The 24,405-nt window shown below is 36.7% G+C and overlaps 1 protein-coding gene across 12 annotated transcripts in view; it reads right to left on the bottom strand.

Moving 5' to 3' along the window:
• Positions 1-24,405, bottom strand: part of LOC130450202 (TLD domain-containing protein 2) — a 235,304-nt gene that overhangs the window by 89,746 nt on the left and 121,153 nt on the right. For 7 of the 12 annotated variants that reach the window (XM_056788455.1, XM_056788463.1, XM_056788453.1 and 4 more), the window contains 2 exons: positions 15,415-15,477; positions 13,439-13,539 (listed from right to left, as the gene is read on the bottom strand). In XM_056788455.1, the coding sequence (XP_056644433.1) occupies positions 13,439-13,539; positions 15,415-15,477 (164 nt within the window). The remainder of the gene's footprint in view (positions 1-13,438; positions 13,540-15,414; positions 15,478-24,405) is intronic. The other 5 variants (XM_056788460.1, XM_056788456.1, XM_056788464.1 and 2 more) reach the window with 1 other exon arrangement.

Raw genomic sequence — 24,405 nt, 5'->3', positions numbered from 1 at the left:
GGCTTGTTTTTAATTTGATTTTCTTGGGGGATCAGTAACGAAATCATCTAAATATTGATTTCTTGTAATAAAAAAACTTCAATTCAAACACGATATTAAAAAAAATGCGAAAATATATTTCTCGATTCTGTACTTTATAGAAACAGCAATAGCATTAATATCGAAAGGTATAAAAAATCAGTTTGACCCTCAAGATATTTATTCGTCAACTTATTTCATCTTAAAAAAATAAGTAAATGTTATTCAAGTGTCAAATCTCTTTTCACAAATCATTACAAGCGACCCTGAATTCGACTCTGTCTAAAGTACTTTTTATACGAATGTAATTCAAGTATATATTTCAGTTCATAAACATAATATTTGTCATCACATTCTTGTAAACATGTAAACTAAATTTTTTTTCTTAATTCCGAAGAGATATTTATTCAACAGGTCATAGACCTCTGTATAACCTTTACATACACGTACAATTTAACTTCCTAATTGTCATCGTCCTTAATTCATCTTAATATAAGAAATTAAAAAGGCACCATCATTATAACCTTTCATTTTCATTTAAAGAATTTGAAATTAATTCTAAAATCACTGTAAACGAAACGGCCTTGTCAACAAAACCAACATTTTCATAGCAACGTAGCGGATAATGGTCATTTGAAATGGATAATATTTATATTTTACAGTAATTAGTCGACTAATTGCGTGTATGTATTGTCCAGTTGCAATCCCTGCTAAACCATATTGGGCAACATAAAATGTGACAGTAGGTATTTATTGTTCTCTGCATCTGATTAACCTGCATTCTACCGTTATGGATGTTAATAGAGATGGGGTATGTTAATTACAAAATAACAACAGTTATTTTTTATAAAATTTAAATTTTTGACTTTGGTTACATTAATAATTCATGATAATCAAAAAATGAAAATATCAAGGCCGTCTATTATAATAAAACCTTTGATAAAGTGTGTCACAAAATATTCATAGAAGCCTTAGAACTGTGTTTGTTCGCATTCAGTTCAAACTAACGACTGTAGTAGAAATGGAGCGAAGAATCAGACATGGGTGTGCTCTTTCTCCACTCCTTTTAGACTTCTACTCAAAGGAAATGTTCACTAAAAGCACCGGAAATGATGACGGCGGAATGAGCGCTACAAGATATGGTCCGAATCTTAACGTTAAGCAAACCAAATATACGATTGTCATCAAAACTGAAGCTCTCAAACTGTTTAGAAATAAGAAGTCGGGTCGAAAAAACCCGTTCATTATTCAAGAAACTTCTCTGTAGTTTCCAAAGTAAAATTAGCTGATGATAGCCAACCTGCGAAATGGAGATGGTACATGAAGAAGAAAAAATGTAAACCACGCAGTTCTTCGAAAACATTGTAGATTTACAAAACATGTTGCATAATGTCACAAAAGGATTCGGATAAAGAAACTTCTCTGTAGTCGCGATCTGATGTTAGAGCTCAGTACATTGATACTCAATTGCAGTTTTCTTGTATAGTGAAGAAGGTTGAAACCTCAACGTATATTGCGAGCGAATACCAGAAGCTTTCAAGATGTGGACTTACCGTGAGATGCTGGAAATATTATGCACAGTTCATGTGACCAATGTAGATGTTCCGAGAAAAACGGAAAAGGAGTTAAAGGTTAAAGAAAATAACCTCAATATCTTGGCTTCATCATGAGAGGTCCAAAATATGATACCCTACCGCTAATAATTCAGGGAATAAGTGTAGGGAAAAGGTCTATTAGAATCTCTTGGCTTAGGATCCTGGGAAAACGATATAACGATTCAAAATCAGAATAGCTATGATGATGGACAACTCCAAAAATGGGGAAGGTATATCAAGAAGATCAACAAACTTTCGATATCTAATACAATAAATCATTTTGGCAAATATAAATGGATCCTTATTTGAAAGTATTCAGTTGAAAATTGACTATTTCCATGGATAATTTTAAATTAGATTAATTAGATGTAACGAAATTCTTCGAATAACTGCACATCTCTTTTTGCGAAATACAATGAACTAGATCTAGAATGGTGTAGCTGTAATTGAATGGCCTCGCAGGGACTAATAATCACATCTCTTGGGAATAACTACAAGCTACTGATTTTAACGATGTATAAACCTAATATTAAATTTGAAGTTTAATTTTATAGATGTAAATATACATCGCAAAAAATAGAAATCAACTATCTTTTTATGAAACTTTATACTACGTTAACGTGTTTTTTTTTTAATTTGACACGATTGGAGTCTAAAAATCCGCTTCCACCCTAACAGTGGCGGAGCGTAGACTAATCAGCAAGACCCTTTTATTTTCGTTCCCAAGATCTACCTAATAAATTTAGAGGTTTCATTTTATAACTTTTTTTGGCTTTATGCTTTACTGAATGATTTGTAATTGTTTTTTGCTGCTAAATCTACTTCGATTGAGAATACTGTTGAACCAGGTAGTAGGCTTCGAATTGTTTCTTAAGTAATTTTTAATAAACTTTCCAAAAGTTCTTTCAGTGAAAACTGTACTAACAGGCATAGTCAACATAATTCTAACAGCAATGTAAACATTAGGAGGAAAGTTATCTTCCAATTCATTTGACTGGCGTCTTTAATGGAGTTTGGTAGATTTGGCACTAAAAGTTGTGTTTCTTCGTGATGCTCATAAGACTCGATGTCTTCGCTAAGTACTAGATCTAAATCATTTAAGTGCTTCAATCTTGTATCACGGCGTCAACCATTGTAATAAAAAATCAATTCTGAATCTACTTACAGCGGAATCAATAATTTCATCTACACCTTCATAATTAAACATCTTGTCTTTAAAAGTCATTGAAATTTAATAGCTGCTATTTTCTATGAATTCGTAGCCTAACCGTTCAGTACAAAACAGAACCTGAAAAATTTGGAAATTTCGTAGACAAAGCAGTAATGGTGAATCTTCGGTTTTCTTTAACCATTCTGTCAACTCGTTGAACCAGGTCATCTGAAACGACAGATTTACGTCCTTCGACCTTTTCATCATGTACATGGCCATCTTTAAGATTTCGATACAATTCACGCATCACCATCACTCATGAAGTTTTCCCCATACACAAAACTCATTTTCTGATGGATTTCTGCAGCACTACGGCCTTTAGCCTGTAGAAAATCGAATCACACTTCGAAATTCACTCTTGGCGGGAGCATCAATGATGTTTACGTGACTATAGCACAACGCCGACTGACGCCTGCGTCTTACGAAGCGATCGGAGATTGAAAAAAAATGGCTCTTGTATTTATGCCGTCGATAATATCATCAAACTGGAATAATGTAAAATAAAGAATGGATTTTTCTGGTTTCTGACTTAACTGCACCCAAACATATTAATACCGATTTCTATAAAACTGTTGAGCATTAAAATTTGAGACATGGAAACCCCAAAAACAATATTTGGTCCAAAAAAAAATAATCTTTTGTTATCAGAGATGTTGAAAAAAAAACGATTATAGAAAAAGAACATTTCAGAATACAATAACTGACACTTTTATAATTAATTTTGTCGACTATTTTGAAATAGAAAGTGACGAGGAAGCTGATAGTATTGAATATGCTATTCATTTAAATAATTTATTGTTGGAATTAAATACTATACTTAGTATTTAGATTTGTTTTAAATGAAATAGTTATATAATATACAATAATATGAAATGGCAAATGTTTCCTTATAAATATAGTTTCTACAACTACTGTTTTAAAAACTAACACTTGATTACTCAATATAATCCTTGATCCTTCAACAAACGGCTTGCGGGCACAGTTAGAATTCCTTTTTTCCAAGTACTTTCTCTGACACAAACCTGGTCTTACCACAGTCGACATGTCTCAATCTGTTATGTTTATGGTGTTTAAAACGTATTTTCTCGTACTCTACATTATTTGAAGACCCTCAAAAATGAAAGGAAAGTAATAAAACCAGAAGAAAATGTACTATGGCAATATAAAAGAAATCCAACTTCGAAAGAACAAAACAAAAAAGATCGATTATGGACGCAATATCCATAACACGGCAATCAACAAGCTTATGTTTGAATCTTTTGTTGACCTCACTGTAGCTTTTGATAAGGTACGGTTGAGGGACGTATCAAACAATATCATAAATAACAAAATATTATTAATTAACTGGCCATATAACGAGGATTGAAACCAGAACAGCACTGTCCAAAGAATTCAAGAACTCAATTTTATGATGGACAGAATCATAGAAAGTGCCAAGGTTACATTATGGGACACAGATGGAGAACTAGAATTCTGGTCAGCAGATAAATATAATATGAACATTTTTCAACTAAGAAGACTGATCAATGAAATCCAATTAATCAAAATGGGCAACAAATCAAAAACCAAACACACGGAGACCACTGAAAAGAGTTCTAAGAATACGGTATAAGAGCTGGAGTTTTTTCTCTCATGAAGTGCTCATAAGGAAGCTAAAGATTCCGGAGTAAACAGGACAGGGTTTCATTAAAAGAAAAAGATGAAGAAATTTCAAATAACGTCGAATAATGTGCGAATATTAGAAACCAACCACATCATGCTTATTATTTATGGGATTTATAATTCCAGAAACCGTTTGAAGTACACGAATATGTAATAAACTATTTATAACAATCGGAACGCACGCTTTGTAATTTATATAATCATTGTTTTCGGCGAACCTACTTCTAGACGTCCATGACATATGCATTTAACTTCTTTTAAGATAAAAATTATTTTAACAAACGAACTTGAATAATTTTCTTATTAAAAATAAAATTTACACTAATTATTATTTATTAATACGAGGTAATTGTTGCGAAACTTTTGTATGAAATTATGGGTTTTTAAACAATGTTTCATTAATGTTTGTTTTATTTAATAACAATATTTATGAATCGGTTATTTTTTTTTAAATTAAAGGCCGTTTGGTTGAATAATTGGATAAATTTTAACAAGCTAAGCACATATTTTTCACTTTTTATTGATAATTAAAAGTTTTTGCAGGCGCTAATTGGAGCGTATCATGTCCAGAAATTTTAAGCATTTCCAACCACATAAGAAGACGTATTTTAATTTTTTTTCTTGTTTTTTATAGAACTGATTGAATTTCTTCATTATTTTAAATATTTTAAGATAAACTTCACACTAATGCTATTCATAGTTTGTTCCCGGTGTGAACGTGGTTTGATAAAATATTTTTTGTAAAGTTTTCATACTATTCGCAACAGTAAAGTTTCGCTCTAATCCCATTCCAAATATGAATGCACATTCACCATCGGGAAAAAGTGTTTGCCATTTATTAAATTTCAAAATAATAAACTTCCATTTTAATATTGCCAATCGGAGGTCGGAACAAACCAAAAATAATAGCGTCCGTTATTTGTTTACTTCATACAAGCGCACGTTATGTTTATGATCGTAGTTTAGTCTCAGTTAGCCCTTTTTGGACCAAGATTTATATCGTGGAGTTCCTATACGAATTGTTTTCGTTCTCGCAAGTTTTAAAATTGGTAAAACCAAGAAACTAGGCATCCACTAAGAGATTGGAGATAGAAAACGTTGAGGCCTCAAAAAACCACAACCGCTAAAGAAAAATCTATCGTATTGATCATTATACGTGACCAAAAATTCACGGGCTCAAAGATAGTAGCTCACCTTATAATAACGCAGTTGGCTAGCTAAAAATTGGGCGAATGAAAAGTGGGAGAGAGTTTTATGGAGTGATGAGTCGAAGTTTGAGGTTTTTGGATCGAATAGAAGAGTATTTGTGCGCAGGTCGAACGAAGAACGGATGTCAAAACCATATGTAATCCCGACTGAAAACACAGCGGAAGCTTCGAAGAAAGAAGGCTAAAAAATATTGAAGGAAAACGTAGTACGTTCTGACAACCACATGATCGGCAAAAATTTATCTTCCAGCATGACAACGATCTCAAGTACGTGCAAAGACTATTTTAAGTAATTGAAAAGGAAGAATGTACCGAAAGTGATGATTTGGCCGTCGCAATTGCTTGACCTCAACCCGTTTCCTGCAAAACGAATGGAACCAAATAGTCGATTATTATCAGTCGAAATTGTGCACCGAAATAAATAAAAGCAAAAGGTTACATCGGTGAATCAAAAATTTAGATTTGGAACAATTAGACGCAAATTGGGACACGAATAGCACGTGTGAGGTGAAGAAATGACAGAAGAAAAGTTAATAACACTCGTTTTAGTTGACCCATTAGAGTAAATTCATTAGGTGATTTAAATTTCTTCTACATCTAGGAACAAAACAACATTTCCTACTCAGCATCATCCGATTCTGATTCAGAACTTAAGTTCGATTGTCAAAAATTTTTTGATGCCGGCTAGTCGCGAACCGCCAATCAAATCTAAACCCCGCCGTTTCCTATTTGAAAACGCGTGTCTCAATATGCGGATCACCACGCAGCACGTGTAGCATATGTAGGAGTCACGTGTCCCAATTTACGCCTTGCCTAACAATCTGTAGTTTCTTATCTGTCTGTACATTTTGTTTAAAATATAAATATTGAAATCGTATTGTTTTTATCTGTTGTGTACCACGAAAACTATGGGGTGGGCACAAACTTTTGACCGGTAGTGTAAATATTATTCACTTAAAATTTCACCACAGGACCTAGAAAGAACTGTTAACATTGTAGTGAGGAGGATCGGCCCTAATTACAATTTTACAAGAAAAAGAATAAACAAAAAAGAAACAAGAAAAAAGATGAAGCCAAAATTTAAACGGATTGTTACTGCAATAACATTCATTGATCGTAGAAGATTGTTGCACAAACGAAATTTATGCATATGTTGAGATTTCCCATTAATCTATGTCGGTAAAAAGGTAGATGATGTAATCGATATTTGCGAAGCAATTACGATGGATATTAGAATATATTTGTAAGCGCAAGAAAACGTGGGTCGAGGATAAAAAAATTAAGACCACTAGTAAATAATATAAAAAAGTTGTCAAGCGGGACGAGCAGATAAAACAGTGTCTTCTGTATTAATGTTCCGGAAATTCCAAATCAGTTAATAATGTATAGTTTCCGTGAAGATAAAACGGAACATATCCAAATTCATTAAAATGTAAAAATTGAAAAAACTAGGTTTTCATAACGCCGTTGTCGTCGCCATACCAACATACCCCACTGTAGTTTTTGAGACCCTTCTTAAGTTGCATCCCCATAATAATGAAAAACGGCGTTTAGCGGCGCTCACAGGATAATATAGACAGACAAATTAGTCAGAGTATTTGACATGTCACGTCGAAATTCTAACATTGATACAGCTATAAGGCAATGGAAAACTAAAGTGCCAAAAGCACAGCATGAAGAACACAGATATCCCTTTCGAAGTGGTAGTCAATAAACGCCAATCATTGGCCAATAAAGATGCAACTCTTTGGTATACTGACGGGTCCAAGTTAGCGCAACTATGTGGATACGGCATTTTTGGACTAAAATATAAGCTCTCCATATCATTAGGAAGAGCAGCCCACTATTTTTTTTTTTAGACATAGTGATAAATTTATGTGCTCAAAAGTGAATAGAAACCTCTCTCCTATAGTCAAGAGGTCTTGAAGGCTTCGAAAACTATTGAACGCCCTTCCGAGGCGGTTACCAAGCCATCCGAGTATACTAGTAATGAGGAAGCAGATAGCCTTACCAAAAAAGAGCCCCGACTCTATAATTTGGACCAGAGCCCTACTGTGGCCTTATGAGATGTAACATCAACAATGAACGAATGGCCACATCAGGTGATAAAGCTGAAATACTTCTCTAGGTGACCAGAAAGAACATTAAACTGGTGGTCGGTCTTCTGACAAGTCAAATACCGTCTTCAGAAGATAGAAAGTCATAGAGACGGCAGTATTCTACTCGTTGCAGCAAAAAGCTCGAAAGAGTAGTGCTAACATCTTAGGAAGTGGGAAAAAACCCAAGAAAAATAGCACCTTTTAGATACAGCCCAAAATATCTTCTAAGTATAGATGCAGAACGGTTGGAAAGCCAAAACGACTTCCCAAACGATCTATGTTCATATACAAAGTATGATAAAAAATACAGTAAATACTGAAAAATTACAAGTTTGAAACTTGTTTTGACGAGTCAATCTGCTACTTATAGTTTCTTCGTCATGAAAAAACCCATTAGGTTTTGTCTCAAGCTTAAAAAATGCATAAAAAGTCTGCGAAACGTTGAAATCTGTCTATATTGTTAACAGTAACTTAAAAGACAGTTCGGGAGGTAATTAGACCTGAAAAACAGATGAAAATGTGCAAAACGATGCGGGAGGAAAAAATACTTGAAACATTGGCCACTGATTTAATTTGATTGTGCTGTTGATTCGCGAGTTTTTGGGAGTAAAAAGTCTTTCTACATACCCTCACTTACCAGATTTAGCACCATACGACTTCTGGTATAATTAGAAGGGTTATTATAGAGCCGATTTGAGAGAAGTCTTTTATAAATGCTTCAACTCATGGATTCATCGCTGGGATAAGTGCATTCATAACAAAGTGCAGTAATTTGGAGTAAAATTACTTAAATTCTATCTCAACTTTATTCTTTGTCTTTAAACGATTCACAGTATTTTTTTCACACCTCTTAACATCATGATTGTCTAGATGATAAAGTGAAATAGTCACTTAGAAAAAGGTAATTCAAAACAAAATGTGAAGTAAACCGAATTTTCTATTTACGAAAGTTTATAATCAGCTTTGAGGCTGTAAGGGATCGCAAACGAGCAACCGATACGACCCTCAAAGTGGCCGTGGGGCGGCGAAATGCGAGTTACCTCGCCTTCGTCTAGATGTTCGCTTCTTGCTTTTATATTAAACAAGGATTTTCTCTTTTTCCAATTAGAGAATTTTTTTTTATAAATTCTAATAGCATATGCGCAACAATCGAAGTGGATATTTTTTATTATTCTAAATTTTGCGCCCAAAGATATTCCTAAAACAATTGCAACGGATACGTAGATAATCATAGATCTACAGCTAATGTTTTTCCATGTTCTTTCCCTTTTTTTAAATTTGTATCTCTTTGATAAATGAATATGTAAAAGTGGTGAAAAATGTACTTTCATTGGCTTTACTACCGTCATTGTTATCAATAATAAAAAATATTCCTTTAACGTTGGAGCCTTGAAGGGATATCTCAAGAGGTTGTATACGATTGAATGTGTTGGACTTGGATTCGGCATGCCATGGAGATGGGATCTACACATACGGAAGAAGACGCAGCTCGTGCTCAAGATCGTTTAGCAGTCCTGACTGCAAGCAGAAACAGAATATACACTGCTTCTTTAGGCCAGCTACTGGAAGGTTTATTTCTCTAATATATTAGGAAATGATTGCCTGCACGAGATCCGAGAGCGTGAGGACTCCCAAAGTTGGCGGCTGAGCTGCGTACCTGCAGATATGAAACTTAGTAGACTGGAGGTATTACGTCTTCCTTTATATACCTGCGTTTGATGGGTGAATATTGTTATGGAGAGAAAGAGGGCCACCACTAGTATTTTTAGAAGGTTTTTGTGTGTGCGGTGGCATATTCTATATTGGAGGCACTACTTAGTAATTTTATTTAATGAAACACCACTGTACGAGAATTCTAAACTAACGTATTGGAATAGAATGGCCAACGTGTTCACCAGACATGAATTGCATTGGGCACGTTGAGGTTACAGCCTCTCCAAACCTCACAACTGGCTAATGAGTTGCAAGTAATTTGGAAAGGTGTACTGTCACATTTAATTGATAATTTAATAACGACTCTTCCAACCAGAGTTCCAAACAGAGCGACAGTATTAAGACTAGCCAGGATCGGTCCTAGAAAGTATTAAATTGTTAGTGAGAGAGGGAGAAATTCGTTCGTTAGAGTTTGCTAGGATAAGGAGGACGTTTGTTGGAGTAGGCCCTGATATAGGAATGGCTCCTCTGCAGGGCTGGGATTGTGGTGGTTTCGTTGGGTTGTGTTCACTTAACTAATTCTGAAGGAAGATTTTGCCCAGAAGAAAATGATAATGGAGCTTGTAAGCAAAAACGGGTCTCCTCGATTTGTTTTTTTTTTATTTTTGAGGTATTTCATATATCTTTTTTTGTTTTTTTTTTAAATTTTGTGTTTTTTTTGTTCATTATAAATTTAAAAGGGGGCGGGCGAGTACAGCTGCGGCTGCATTATTTCATATCGTCGGCCATTTGTCTGGAGAACCGGTTCATCAGGTTGCAGGGAAATCGTAGAAAACCTGCAACACCGACGATAGACGAGGAGTGTGTAGGGTGAGTGTGGGAGGTCGGGTGGTATCAGGGCATTCCTCCCAAAGGTACATTTTTGGAGTTTGGGGTTTTTCCTGGGTGACTGGGGCAGTTTCCTTGGGGACTTTTGAGGTTTCCATCCTCTTTAGACAACGGGGGTGGAAAGCGGGATGAGAACCACCGCAAGTTGTGCATGTAGTTTGTATGTTTTTAATCCAACATTCAGCAAGCTCTTTGAGACCTTGGTAAAATCATTTTTTTTGGAATTAGATGCAAAAAATTGTCGAACTGTATTTTCAACATCTCTTTGGGAAATCTGACGGTGCAAGTCCGGACAAAATGCTGGATTTGATAGGGAGTTCAATACCACCAAGTTATTCGATCTTATTCCGTGTCACTTTCGCAGTTTATTTTTTAGCATCCGGAATGATTTCGAAGTATACTAAAGATCGATTTATATATACAGGTATATCAGTCCGTGTCCGTTTCGTCTTATGAAGTTTCCGGACAGAAAAAAAACAGACTACATCATTATGAGACTGTTTATACATTGGCGTTTCCCGGTCGGGGCCCGTCAGTGCCCGGACAGAAATTCATCCGAACCGATATTTTCGCTGGGGCACTGCTGGTGCTCGGGCTTGACGCGGACCGCACGGACGCGAACGCGAATCTAGTCAGTTGTAGTTTTCTTTGTCATACGTGCATATAAACAAATAAGAAAATTTTCCTTTTAGTTGCCGTTAAATTCTTTACTAAACTTATAGATGACAAGAAATTAATCGAATTGGTCAGAAAATACCCGGTAATTTATAACACAGGACATGCAAAATATCTGGACACCAAACATAAATTGCAAATCTGGAACAAAATAGGAGTAATAACGCCAATACGGCGAAATCTTCTATTCAAGCCGCCATATCTAAATTCTCAGTCCCAGTCACTGATCACGCACGCTTTGAGACACTGCTACAACTCGGTATTTTATAAATATGTCATCAAAAATACCCGGACACGGCACTGACACGGAACGGACACGGCACTGTTATATATAAATCGACCTTTAATCTTCATAAATTCATCAGACACGGACCAAGACTTTCCGATTTTTACGACGGCTTATGGTAATTGCCCTTTGTTTAACCACTGATTTTCCATGTTCGAGTTGTTGTGATAAATCGATTTTTCGTTGCAAATCGTCCAATAAAACGTTCAACTTTCGACAAGACAAGGAGATTTTCGGCGTTTATTTTGTGTGGCACTATTTGAAAACTTCTGTAGTTCTCACTTAATGATTTTCAATGGCGATTTATGGTAATTTTTGTCCAAAGGAGACCGACAATCGGTATGAGTGCTGGTACTAGGTTAGTTATCTCTTATAACCTCCATATCCCGTGGACGACTTGGACGGGAACCATCGCCAACCATCCAATCTCCACTATTAAAACTGTGTCTCTTCAATTTTATATATTTTCCTTGCGGTCACCGCTGCTTTTATTCCCAATAATGTCTTAACAATACACGAAGTTCATAATTGAACGTCGATAAGACCGCGTCTAAAATCTCTCTCAGGATATCATCTCAAAAAAACATCAAATTAAAGTCACATTGGTATTCACCGAATCTATCACCTAGTGACTTTTTCTTGTTCACCACAGTGAAATAAAAAATGCGCGGACAGCGATTCTCGTGATCTCAAGAAGCTTTCGAAGACCTTCGAAACCTTGTTTCTATAATATCAGCTTTAAAATGGAAAGACTTTGAACATTGAACATTTTTTTTCTAGCTTGTTCGTTACTGTTTCCCTTTTTGTAAACACTTAAAAGGCAATTCTCGTATAAACTACAAGATATAGTTACTCGTTATTCATGTAGCGATAAAAGTAACAGTTCCAAAGTATTTCTTCGTATTAATTAAATTTCAAAAATAAGAGCTATTCTAAAGCCGCGTTTACACCGGAGTTAATAACACAAGTTTTTAACATTTTTGTTATTAACTGATGTTAATAACAAAAGTCATTAACGTTTTCTTTGGCTGCTAGTTTTGTTATCAACAAAAGTTAAAAACTTCGCCATTATCAACGCTCATGCACAGCCAGCAGTTCTAGGTGAGACAATGGTGCGAAAGGATGACGTGGTTCTCGCTGCAGCTGCGTGCGTTGTTTTGGCTACCGCTGCTCAAAGGAGACGTAGGAGATACTGGGTGAGACCGTCCCTCATAGCAAGGACTGTGTACAGTGGGAGTGATATGTTGAATGATCTGCAAGAAGACGATCGTGACCCTCTTTCAGGCGAGCTAAGGTGCGACGGAAGCATCAAGAATTTCCTCCGCACAACCAGCTGAGATGTTGAGTGGTTGATCGGACAATTGGGGCACAGAATTGGGAAAAAGGACACCAACTACAGAAAAGCCATTCCAATGAAAGAAAGACTTGCGGCGAGGGGGTTGCGGGGAAGAGAGGAACCTGTTGTTAACAAAAGAGGCCATTAACTTTTGTTATTAACATTTGTTTAAAACATAACACGTTTCCTTTGATCTTTACCGACTCTGGATGGATAACATAAATCTTGTTAATAACATGGAATTTTCTGTTGAAAACACGAGTTATTAACTTTTGTTAAGAGAAATTTTTTGGCGATTCAGCTAAGTTAATAACTTTTTGTTAAAAACTCGTGTTATTAACTCCGGTGTAAACGCGGCTTTATATTATGAATAATTCCGAATATTTATCCACAAGTCAGTGAATTAGAAAGCTTTTATGTAACGATAACATAGCTGACTAATTTCATTTTTGTTTCTTATACAATTATCCAAGTCTACTGTGGTCATATTTTAATTTGTTGCTCTCCAATTGCAAGGTTAAATGACGATATTTAGACCAGTAGCGAATCATCTTTGATGACAGAATAATATGAAAAACAGTGTCCAAGAGTGGAAACATAACTGCTGATAAAGAAGAAAATTGGATAGCTTAGAGCTGCATTACTACATTTTTATGGTGTTTGAGCAAAACTATTGGAATGATAAACTAGCAGAAGACGTTGACAACAATTATAAACCATTATATTGAAACGAATGGTTTCTATCTCATTTCAGTTTTTTATGTTATCGTTAGATGGTTGATAGGTTTTTAATGATTATGTCACTTACCTCTATCAAGACTCCTATCGAATTGGCTGTCAACTTTGGCCCGCAATGCATCTAGATCGAAAGGCGATGCGATGCCGTGATCTACACTCCTGCTTTTACTCCTGAAACAGGATAAAACAATAATTTATACGAACAAAATTGAAAAAAAAAAAAAAAAAACAAAATAACGAGTACGTGGCTATACAAATTTGTTCTGCGAAAGTTGAGCTACCCCTGAATCGTAGTTAAAATAATTTTAACCTAAACTTTTTATAGATTTTAAGTAACTATATATGTAATATATGATTATCTCAAGGACTGTTACTATAGCCTACAAAGTAGTAAAAAATCTAGAAGGACTGACGTCCAAGTGGCCAGGTATGACTTTTACATTACGAATCATAAGACATTGATCTCGGAGAAGCAAGAATCTGCTGCCGTTGATTCGGAGCCAGAATATATCTTAGGAAAGCGATAGTAGTAAGTTAAAGGATACCATTCGAAAAGAAAATAGCGAATAGGACGAGCAAGATACTGGCCAGGAACATAAAATATTAGAGTCAGAGGAGAACGGAGAAAAAAATTATGAAACAGAAAAATCTCTATGGGAACCAAATGCTGGTAAACAAAAACAACTGCGGTTCACTGGAAATGAGGGTCCACAAATCAATTTATATCTTGAAATGATGTCTTGTGGTACATTTCAGATGTTTTTAAACGAAAAATGTTTCAACTGATCGTGTAGAGACAAACCGACATGCAGAAAGTTTTATTAGAAGTGAGTAAATTAAAGAAAAATAAAGAGGTATAACAATTTGGATGTGTGTGTGTGGAAACAATCAAAAATCGCTATACGAGGACGGTCCCAGAAGCACCTGACCCAAAAGTTTTCTCCCTTTTCAGTCCATTGTTTTGAAGGTCCTTTGGTTTCGAGTGCGAAGTGTTAGACCCATGTTTCACCCATGGTTACGGAACGGCGCAAAAATTTGGGTTTATTTCTGTGAAATATTGTCAAACACTGGATGGAAACATCCTCACAACGCCGTTTTGGGTACATCCAGTACCGATTTGGAGATTTTCTTCAACATTTCCGGAGTCGTCACTTCATTTGGTCGACCACTGCGATGCAGATCTTCGGAGTCGTTTGAACTCTGCTACCCAATATTTTATTATTGATAACGAAGGTGCAGTCTCACCCAGAGAAGAATCTAGTTCAGTTTTTATATTGGTTGGGCTAAGGCCTTCCATATAAAAGTATTCTGACAAAATCACTGAAATCGTTCACTATTGATGGCTCCCAAAGAAATATTAAACAACGTGGCGTCTTTAAACTTGAAACATGTTGTGTAGATGGTGTACTTTCTAATACAGTGATATTTTTCAAGCAACTACCGCCATCTCTATACATAAAAATATTTTCATAACAAAGTTTAGAGAGCAAATTCGTAGGCTTTTAATTTTTCAAAGTAATATAGAAGGATGGACAGTAAGAGAAGAAGAAAAAGAAAGAATTGTATGTACCAAATGTTATAATTTAACAAAAAAAATATTTAATCGGGATGAAGCCAGACAAAAATAAGAAGGATCAAATGCAATAGTTGTCTTCGTTCATTCTAGAAAAAGTAAGTATATTTGCATGTTTTCAACTAGTTTGTATGTTTATTGTATCTATTCTATTCTATGTTAGGCGTTAACGTGTAAAACAAACCATAAATGTTTGACGCAGCTTCTACTGATTCCTTACCAAGTTGGAAAAAAATGATTGACATGACTTTATTAACATAACGCCGTGTCAGTCACTATTCTTAAATAATATACGTGGCAGTGTAAGTGTTAAATCGTTTATGAGTGAAAATATCAGATATTTAAATAATTTCACCATTTTCAATATTAGTTACCCCTGCATTGGTTAGTTTGAAACAAGGTCTTAAGCATTATCCAAGAAAAGCTGTTACGCCCCAGATGAAATGGATTTTTAAAATTTATTGAATACGTACCTCATACCAGGGTAACCTTCCTTGTTTGTGACCCTTCCGACATCTTGAGATGCCCTCCGCGACCTGTGATTTAAGCAGAAAACCAATAATGAGGTGAAATAAAAAATAACCATGCAAATTAAATAAAAATCGTGCAGTAATGATAAATAATGATAGTAATGATAAATAATGATAGTAATGATTAAAAAAAAAAAAAGAAAAAGGAAGTTTCCATAAAATTGTTTGTAATTTTTAAATTAAGGTACAGCTTGACCTTAACAGGAATCACTAGCGGAGTGTGAGACAATTGAACCGCTTTATGCATAACATGACCATTAATTAATAATGAGATATTGTCGCCATTATGAATTACATGACAAGACCATATGTAAATCACTCAAACAGTTTACCAATACATAACCAACTCAATAACGCGACAACAACGGTCAATCTACACTCTCCCACTGAAAAAATTGCGTTAGGTAAGGTTATTATGGAACATCCTTTTAAAACACTACAGTGGTAACATAAGGGTATCAACATAGATGGGGAAAGGCTACATCACCTAAGGTTTGCAGATGACATTGTCCTCATAACTGATGAATTAGACGATGCAAAAAACATGATTCAAGATTTGCAAATCGCAACAAGGAAAGTTGGTATAAAAATAAATTACAATAAAACCAGGATGATGACAAATTTAGTTCGTAGGCAACCAGTAAATGTGGACAGCAAAGATATTCAGATGATGGGTCTTGACGACACTAGGATGGGCTCCGTTTGGTAAATTGCGAGATGTGTTCGAAGCAAATGTGCCAATGGGCCTTAAGGAAAAAGCCTTTAGCCAATGTCCTGACTTATGACGCAGATACCCTGACATTAACTAGAAGATCAATACTTAAATTGCAAATTACACAGTTAAAGATAGAGTTAAAGATATCATAGACCATAGACAAAAATGGCGGTGGACAGGACATGTTGCAAGGATACAAGATAACCGATGGACAAAAAGAATTCTAGATTGGAAACCGAGAACAGACAGACGAAATCCAGGAAGATTCCCTACGAGATGGACTGATGATATTAAAAGAATATGGACAAATTGGGTAGCAACCGCTCAGAGCAGAGAAAACTGGAAGCATTTGGAGGAGGCCTATGTCCAGCAGTGGACGAGATAAGGCTGAATGATGATGATGAACCAACTCAAAACGTGTTGTTATACGAGTGCTATTTGAGTTGTCTCGTGACGGTCGTTCAAAATCGACTGGTCTTCTTCTTCTTCTTATTTTAAGACTATGTCTTGTGTTTTCAAAGAGGCAGCCTAAGTTGTGACTCCGAGGACCAGCTCTCATACCAGCGCTTTGGTGGTCTTCCAGGCGGTCTACTTGTATTGGGTCTCTCTTCCTTTGCGATTTTCGCCAGTCGATCGTCGTCCATTCTATTGACATGATCTCTCCATGCTCTTCTTCTAGTTCTGGCCCATCTCACTATATCCGGAACGTCACACATTCTCCTGATTTCATTGCTCCTTATTCTGTCTCTTAGTGTTTTCCCTGTGATTGAGCGTAATGTAATAAAGACATTACAAATCGACTGGTATACCAGAAAACATCGAAGCTATGCGTAAACTGATATTGAACATTTGCAGTTCTTATTCCCGCAGATCAAGGATGAATTACGAGGTCAACGTTTTCCTACACCTGAAGAATCGGTTGATGTGATTACATGGTTTGAAGGTACGTCAATAGGAATGGAGAAAATGGAATTGATCTTAATGGAGTAAAGTCATAAAGCAATTATTTGTCTTTTTCAAAACTTACGTATCAACAGATATCAATTGATATTCTTAGCAGTTCATTAGGTTGTAAAGTCGCCAAAAATAATGCAAAGAAAGTCATTCATTAATGATGAAATAAAAATGTAGAGGGGTGAGTTATAATATTTTGGAGACTGTAGTATTTTAAGGAAACTTAATGAAAATGCAGAAATAGAAGATGATTTGTAAAGATTCAATGTTTAATTTGAAGTTTAGTTTTCGTTCTTGTCATTTTTTAAATAATTTTCAATGAAAACGAAATAAATAAACTATTAGGAATATTTTAGTGAAGTGTGAACGGCATTTGGTCATATTATACATAAATTAGATCTTAACATAATGTATGTTTGAATTGATATTGAATATGAACGTTTTTTAAGTACTTGCGATTTATAAGATTAGCGCAAACCAGAACGGCGTTGGCGTGACAATGCTGTGAAAGTGATGGTGGAGGTGAACGTGATAGTGTATATACCGCAAATATAATTAAAATACATTCACAATACAATACATATAGGTCTTTCCAATGACTTTATTACAAGTGATAACTACCCACTATAAGTCTCCATGTATAGTCGTTTTCTATGACTACGGGTCATTCACGGGAACCGGATGTTTTTGAAGTGGGTTGTACACGGGCGCTCATGGTGGGAGGGGCACGTGACTGGTATCTAAAGTTTCATTTGTTCGTTGCATTTACATTTCAGTCATTGAGATGGAGCCGTGGATGCTAGGCGAACGCTTGTACGCGTATGACAGTTTTGTTCGAATTGACGAATCCAAAACTGCTGTTCAGCGCGACATCCATCGTAACGGAAGTATCTCTTCTCGTAACACAATATTGCGATGGGTAAACAACCTTTGAACAAGCGGATCAGTATTGAAGAAAAACCCACGGGGTCCCCAACGAACTGCTAGCATTCAGGAGTAAGTAACATTGAACGAGTAAGGGAAGCCTTTGTCAGAAGCCCTCGCTGCTCTATTCAAAGGCATACAGCAGCACTTCAAATGAGCACAAGTACGATAAGACGAATTCTGGACGTATTGGGCACATCAGCTTCACGAGAGACCACTTCATAGCCCAAAGGCGACGTCTGGTGTGCTGCAAAGAATTAAGGCTAGTTTCCGTCAAAGGCTCGTTGTAGAATTGCCAAGCCTTGTACTTGCCAGTTGTCTAAACCTAGTAAGATAAACCGAAGGAGATAACTTGGTTCTTGTCTTAATCAGTATGAGTTGAGTGAGTCCATTCACCAGCAGACGACGGTAGTTTTAACACCTGCAGATTTCTAGAACTGGTGGAAGTGGTGGAGCAATTGTGCGGAGCTACAGGGTAAATGTATCACTTTCTGTGTTTACAAGGTTTAAACCGAATGCTCGTTGCAGAATTGCCAAGCCTTGTACTTGCCAGTTGTTTAAACCTAGTAAGATAAACCGAAGGAGATAACTTGGTTCTTGTCTTAATCAGTATGAGTTGAGTGAGTCCATTCACCAGCAGACGACGGCAGTTTTAACACCTGCAGATTTCTAGAACTGGTGGAAGTGGTGGAGCAATTGTGCGGAGCTACAGGGTAAATGTATCACTTTCTGTGTTTACAAGGTTTAAACCGAATGCTCGTTGCAGAATTGCCAAGCCTTGTACTTGCCAGTTGTTTAAACCTAGTAAGATAAACCGAAGGAGATAACTTGGTTCTTGTCTTAATCAGTATGAGTTGAGTGAGTCCATTCACCAGCAGACGACGGTAGTTTTAACACCTGCAGATTTCTAGAACTGGTGGAAGTGGTGGAGCAATTGTGCGGAGCTACAGGGTAAATGTATCACTTTCTGTGTATACAAGGTTTAAACCGAATGCTCGTTGCAGAATTGCCAAGCCTTGTACTTGCCAGTTGTTTAAACCTAGTAAGATAAACCGAAGGAGATAACTTGGTTCTTGTCTTAATCAGTATGAGTTGAGTGAGTCCATTCACCAGCAGACGACGGTAGTTTTAACACCTGCAGATTTCTAGAACTGGTGGAAGTGGTGGAGCAATTGTGCGGAGCTACAGGGTAAATGTATCACTTTCTGTGTATACAAGGTTTAAACCGAATGCTCGTTGCAGAATTGCCAAGCCTTGTACTTGCCAGTTGTTTAAACCTAGTAAGATAAACCGAAGGAGATAACTTGGTTCTTGTCTTAATCAGTATGAGTTGAGTGAGTCCATTCACCAGCAGACGACGGTAGTTTTAACACCTGCAGATTTCTAGAACTGGTGGAAGTGGTGGAGCAATTGTGCGGAGCTACAGGGTAAATGTATCACTTTCTGTGTTTACAAGGTTTAAACCGAATGCTCGTTGCAGAATTGCCAAGCCTTGTACTTGCCAGTTGTTTAAACCTAGTAAGATAAACCGAAGGAGATAACTTGGTTCTTGTCTTAATCAGTATGAGTTGAGTGAGTCCATTCACCAGCAGACGACGGTAGTTTTAACACCTGCAGATTTCTAGAACTGGTGGAAGTGGTGGAGCAATTGTGCGGAGCTACAGGGTAAATGTATCACTTTCTGTGTTTACAAGGTTTAAACCGAATGCTCGTTGCAGAATTGCCAAGCCTTGTACTTGCCAGTTGTTTAAACCTAGTAAGATAAACCGAAGGAGATAACTTGGTTCTTGTCTTAATCAGTATGAGTTGAGTGAGTCCATTCACCAGCAGACGACGGTAGTTTTAACACCTGCAGATTTCTAGAACTGGTGGAAGTGGTGGAGCAATTGTGCGGAGCTACAGGGTAAATGTATCACTTTCTGTGTTTACAAGGTTTAAACCGAATGCTCGTTGCAGAATTGCCAAGCCTTGTACTTGCCAGTTGTTTAAACCTAGTAAGATAAACCGAAGGAGATAACTTGGTTCTTGTCTTAATCAGTATGAGTTGAGTGAGTCCATTCACCAGCAGACGACGGTAGTTTTAACACCTGCAGATTTCTAGAACTGGTGGAAGTGGTGGAGCAATTGTGCGGAGCTACAGGGTAAATGTATCACTTTCTGTGTTTACAAGGTTTAAACCGAATGCTCGTTGCAGAATTGCCAAGCCTTGTACTTGCCAGTTGTTTAAACCTAGTAAGATAAACCGAAGGAGATAACTTGGTTCTTGTCTTAATCAGTATGAGTTGAGTGAGTCCATTCACCAGCAGACGACGGTAGTTTTAACACCTGCAGATTTCTAGAACTGGTGGAAGTGGTGGAGCAATTGTGCGGAGCTACAGGGTAAATGTATCACTTTCTGTGTATACAAGGTTTAAACCGAATGCTCGTTGCAGAATTGCCAAGCCTTGTACTTGCCAGTTGTTTAAACCTAGTAAGATAAACCGAAGGAGATAACTTGGTTCTTGTCTTAATCAGTATGAGTTGAGTGAGTCCATTCACCAGCAGACGACGGTAGTTTTAACACCTGCAGATTTCTAGAACTGGTGGAAGTGGTGGAGCAATTGTGCGGAGCTACAGGGTAAATGTATCACTTTCTGTGTTTACAAGGTTTAAACCGAATGCTCGTTGCAGAATTGCCAAGCCTTGTACTTGCCAGTTGTTTAAACCTAGTAAGATAAACCGAAGGAGATAACTTGGTTCTTGTCTTAATCAGTATGAGTTGAGTGAGTCCATTCACCAGCAGACGACGGTAGTTTTAACACCTGCAGATTTCTAGAACTGGTGGAAGTGGTGGAGCAATTGTGCGGAGCTACAGGGTAAATGTATCACTTTCTGTGTATACAAGGTTTAAACCGAATGCTCGTTGCAGAATTGCCAAGCCTTGTACTTGCCAGTTGTTTAAACCTAGTAAGATAAACCGAAGGAGATAACTTGGTTCTTGTCTTAATCAGTATGAGTTGAGTGAGTCCATTCACCAGCAGACGACGGTAGTTTTAACACCTGCAGATTTCTAGAACTGGTGGAAGTGGTGGAGCAATTGTGCGGAGCTACAGGGTAAATGTATCACTTTCTGTGTTTACAAGGTTTAAACCGAATGCTCGTTGCAGAATTGCCAAGCCTTGTACTTGCCAGTTGTTTAAACCTAGTAAGATAAACCGAAGGAGATAACTTGGTTCTTGTCTTAATCAGTATGAGTTGAGTGAGTCCATTCACCAGCAGACGACGGTAGTTTTAACACCTGCAGATTTCTAGAACTGGTGGAAGTGGTGGAGCAATTGTGCGGAGCTACAGGGTAAATGTATCACTTTCTGTGTTTACAAGGTTTAAACCGAATGCTCGTTGCAGAATTGCCAAGCCTTGTACTTGCCAGTTGTTTAAACCTAGTAAGATAAACCGAAGGAGATAACTTGGTTCTTGTCTTAATCAGTATGAGTTGAGTGAGTCCATTCACCAGCAGACGACGGTAGTTTTAACACCTGCAGATTTCTAGAACTGGTGGAAGTGGTGGAGCAATTGTGCGGAGCTACAGGGTAAATGTATCACTTTCTGTGTTTACAAGGTTTAAACCGAATGCTCGTTGCAGAATTGCCAAGCCTTGTACTTGCCAGTTGTCTAAACCTAGTAAGATAAACCGAAGGAGATAACTTGGTTCTTGTCTTAATCAGTATGAGTTGAGTGAGTCCATTCACCAGCAGACGACGGTAGTTTTAACACCTGCAGATTTCTAGAACTGGTGGAAGTGGTGGAGCAATTGTGCGGAGCTACAGGGTAAATGTATCACTTTCTGTGTTTACAAGGTTTAAACCGAATGCTCGTTGTAGAATTGCCAAGCCTTGTACTTGCCAGTTGTCTAAACCTAGTAAGATAAACCGAAGGAGATAACTTGGTTCTTGTCTTAATCAGTATGAGTTGAGTGAGTCCATTCACCAGCAGGCGACGGTAGTTTTAACACCTGCAGATTTCTAGAACTGGTGGAGCAATTGTGCGGAGCTACAGGGTAAATGTATCACTTTCTGTGTATACAAGGTTGAAACAGAATGCTCGTTGCAGAATTGCCAAGCCTTGTACTTGCCAGTTGTTTAAACCTAGTAAGATAAACCGAAGGAGACAACTTGGTTCTTGTCTTAATCAGTATGAGTTGAGTGAGTCCATTCACCAGCAGACGACGGTAGTTTTAACACCTGCAGATTTCTAGAACTGGTGGAAGTGGTGGAGCAATTGTGCGGAGCTACAGGGTAAATGTATCACTTTCTGTGTATACAAGGTTGAAACAGAATGCTCGTTGCAGAATTGCCAAGCCTTGTACTTGCCAGTTGTTTAAACCTAGTAAGATAAACCGAAGGAGACAACTTGGTTCTTGTCTTAATCAGTATGAGTTGAGTGAGTCCATTCACCAGCAGACGACGGTAGTTTTAACACCTGCAGATTTCTAGAACTGGTGGAAGTGGTGGAGCAATTGTGCGGAGCTACAGGGTAAATGTATCACTTTCTGTGTTTACAAGGTTTAAACCGAATGCTCGTTGTAGAATTGCCAAGCCTTGTACTTGCCAGTTGTCTAAACCTAGTAAGATAAACCGAAGGAGATAACTTGGTTCTTGAAACGTGCGTGTAATTATGAATAATAATGGTAAATATGAACAAACCGTTTGAGTATTGCAGCTGTTAGTTTAACAGACATTGAAAACCCCATATGAGTGAATTGATATTCATGCAGCGACAGCATTTGAAAAATAAATGTCGATATACATTGTGTTTATATTTTTTAACTGTTTTTTTATGGTAGTTGCATCGTATGCTAGATATTTATCTATAAAATTATGCATACTACTTATGCGTCTAGTAAAATAAAAATGAAATATTTCAAATAAGGCACAGTAGGTTGTGAAAGTAATAATAATGATGCTACAACAATGTATATCTTGGACCCCGAGGCTATGCTCTGGTTTGCGCGAGCCCCTAATGAAATTATTTACAAACAATTTTTGAAACTTCGGCTGGCTGCGTAATCTGTAAAATACAAAGTTGGAAAATAAACGTTTGATGTTTGTTTATACATATTATGAAAACCCAATTTAATAAATCTTTATCTAATTAATATTAAAGAACATAAGCATGCTTCGATAATATTGGATTGCAATTATTATTATTATTCGTAATAAATTATTCAAATTAACAAAATCAACGTGATATATACAGGATGTTTTTGGAAAATGATAATTACTTTTACCGCAACGTCTATTGATTTCAAATTTTTTAGTTGTCAAGTACAAAAATATCCAATTCCAAACGACAAAGGACTACTGTATACTCATTCTAGAATTGAATCCATATTCGGAAGCATCTTTTTCTACAGCTTGCTTTCCTTTTAGTACTTTTTATCAATTTTTCTCTTCTTTATATTCGCACATCGATTCACAAAGTTACAACATCTTTCAGTTTATACTTTTTGCCCGTTTTCATCTATTTTTGAGGTTTTTAACTGACTTATATCTACATTTGAGTGGCTCATACCATTTTTAAACAGAAAATGGTTATCTACCACCAAAAGGGTCACCTCAGAAGTTGGAGATAATTATATGGAACTGATATCAAATACGAATGTAAAAATAAACCTGAAAAGAGCCTAGTAAGAATTATCGATTCATTTTAGTCAGCTGGTCTTTAGCTTTCGAAGTTTTCATGGAAGAAAACTTGTTGAAGTAGGTAAAAATAATAGTCCGGGTTGCTGGGCATATAGGAATCAAAGAGACTAATGCTTTAGCCAGGAAAGAAGCCCGGAGATAGTAAATAAGGATAAAATCGGAAGATTCTGGAGGTGCTTTTCCGAAACATTATTTTTGAGCTTAGATAACGTTAGAATCAAAGCGTATTTGAACCAGTTTTAGCCGATACTCGTTGAGATTAGGTCTGAAGAGTAGTAGAAGATTCTGTGGGTAGGAGGACGAAACCAGATCATCTAGTTCTACAATACCTAGTCAGTGCAAGTTTACTTCGAGTAAATGACCTGTAAAATCTACAGTACTGGAAAGCGAAGTGGGATTGTGGAAATTTGGTATGAACCATGGATTGGCTACCGTTTAAACCCGATATTCATATTTGGAATGTCTAATATAGACAAGGCGTAGATTTTTCAGCACTTTGTATTATTTTTGCAAATTGATTAGAATAAAATAAAATAATCGTCATTAGATTTCTATGTTGTGTAAAAATATACCCATATAAGATATAATTACGTCATTATGGAAATTTTGCATGTTTGTTTAAACTATTTTTATCTCGCTGCGCTCCGGATACCATTAAAT

Source organism: Diorhabda sublineata, chromosome 11 (assembly GCF_026230105.1).
Source record: "Diorhabda sublineata isolate icDioSubl1.1 chromosome 11, icDioSubl1.1, whole genome shotgun sequence".
NCBI classification, from domain to species: domain Eukaryota; kingdom Metazoa; phylum Arthropoda; class Insecta; order Coleoptera; family Chrysomelidae; genus Diorhabda; species Diorhabda sublineata.
This window is presented reverse-complemented; position numbering and strand designations above follow the sequence as displayed.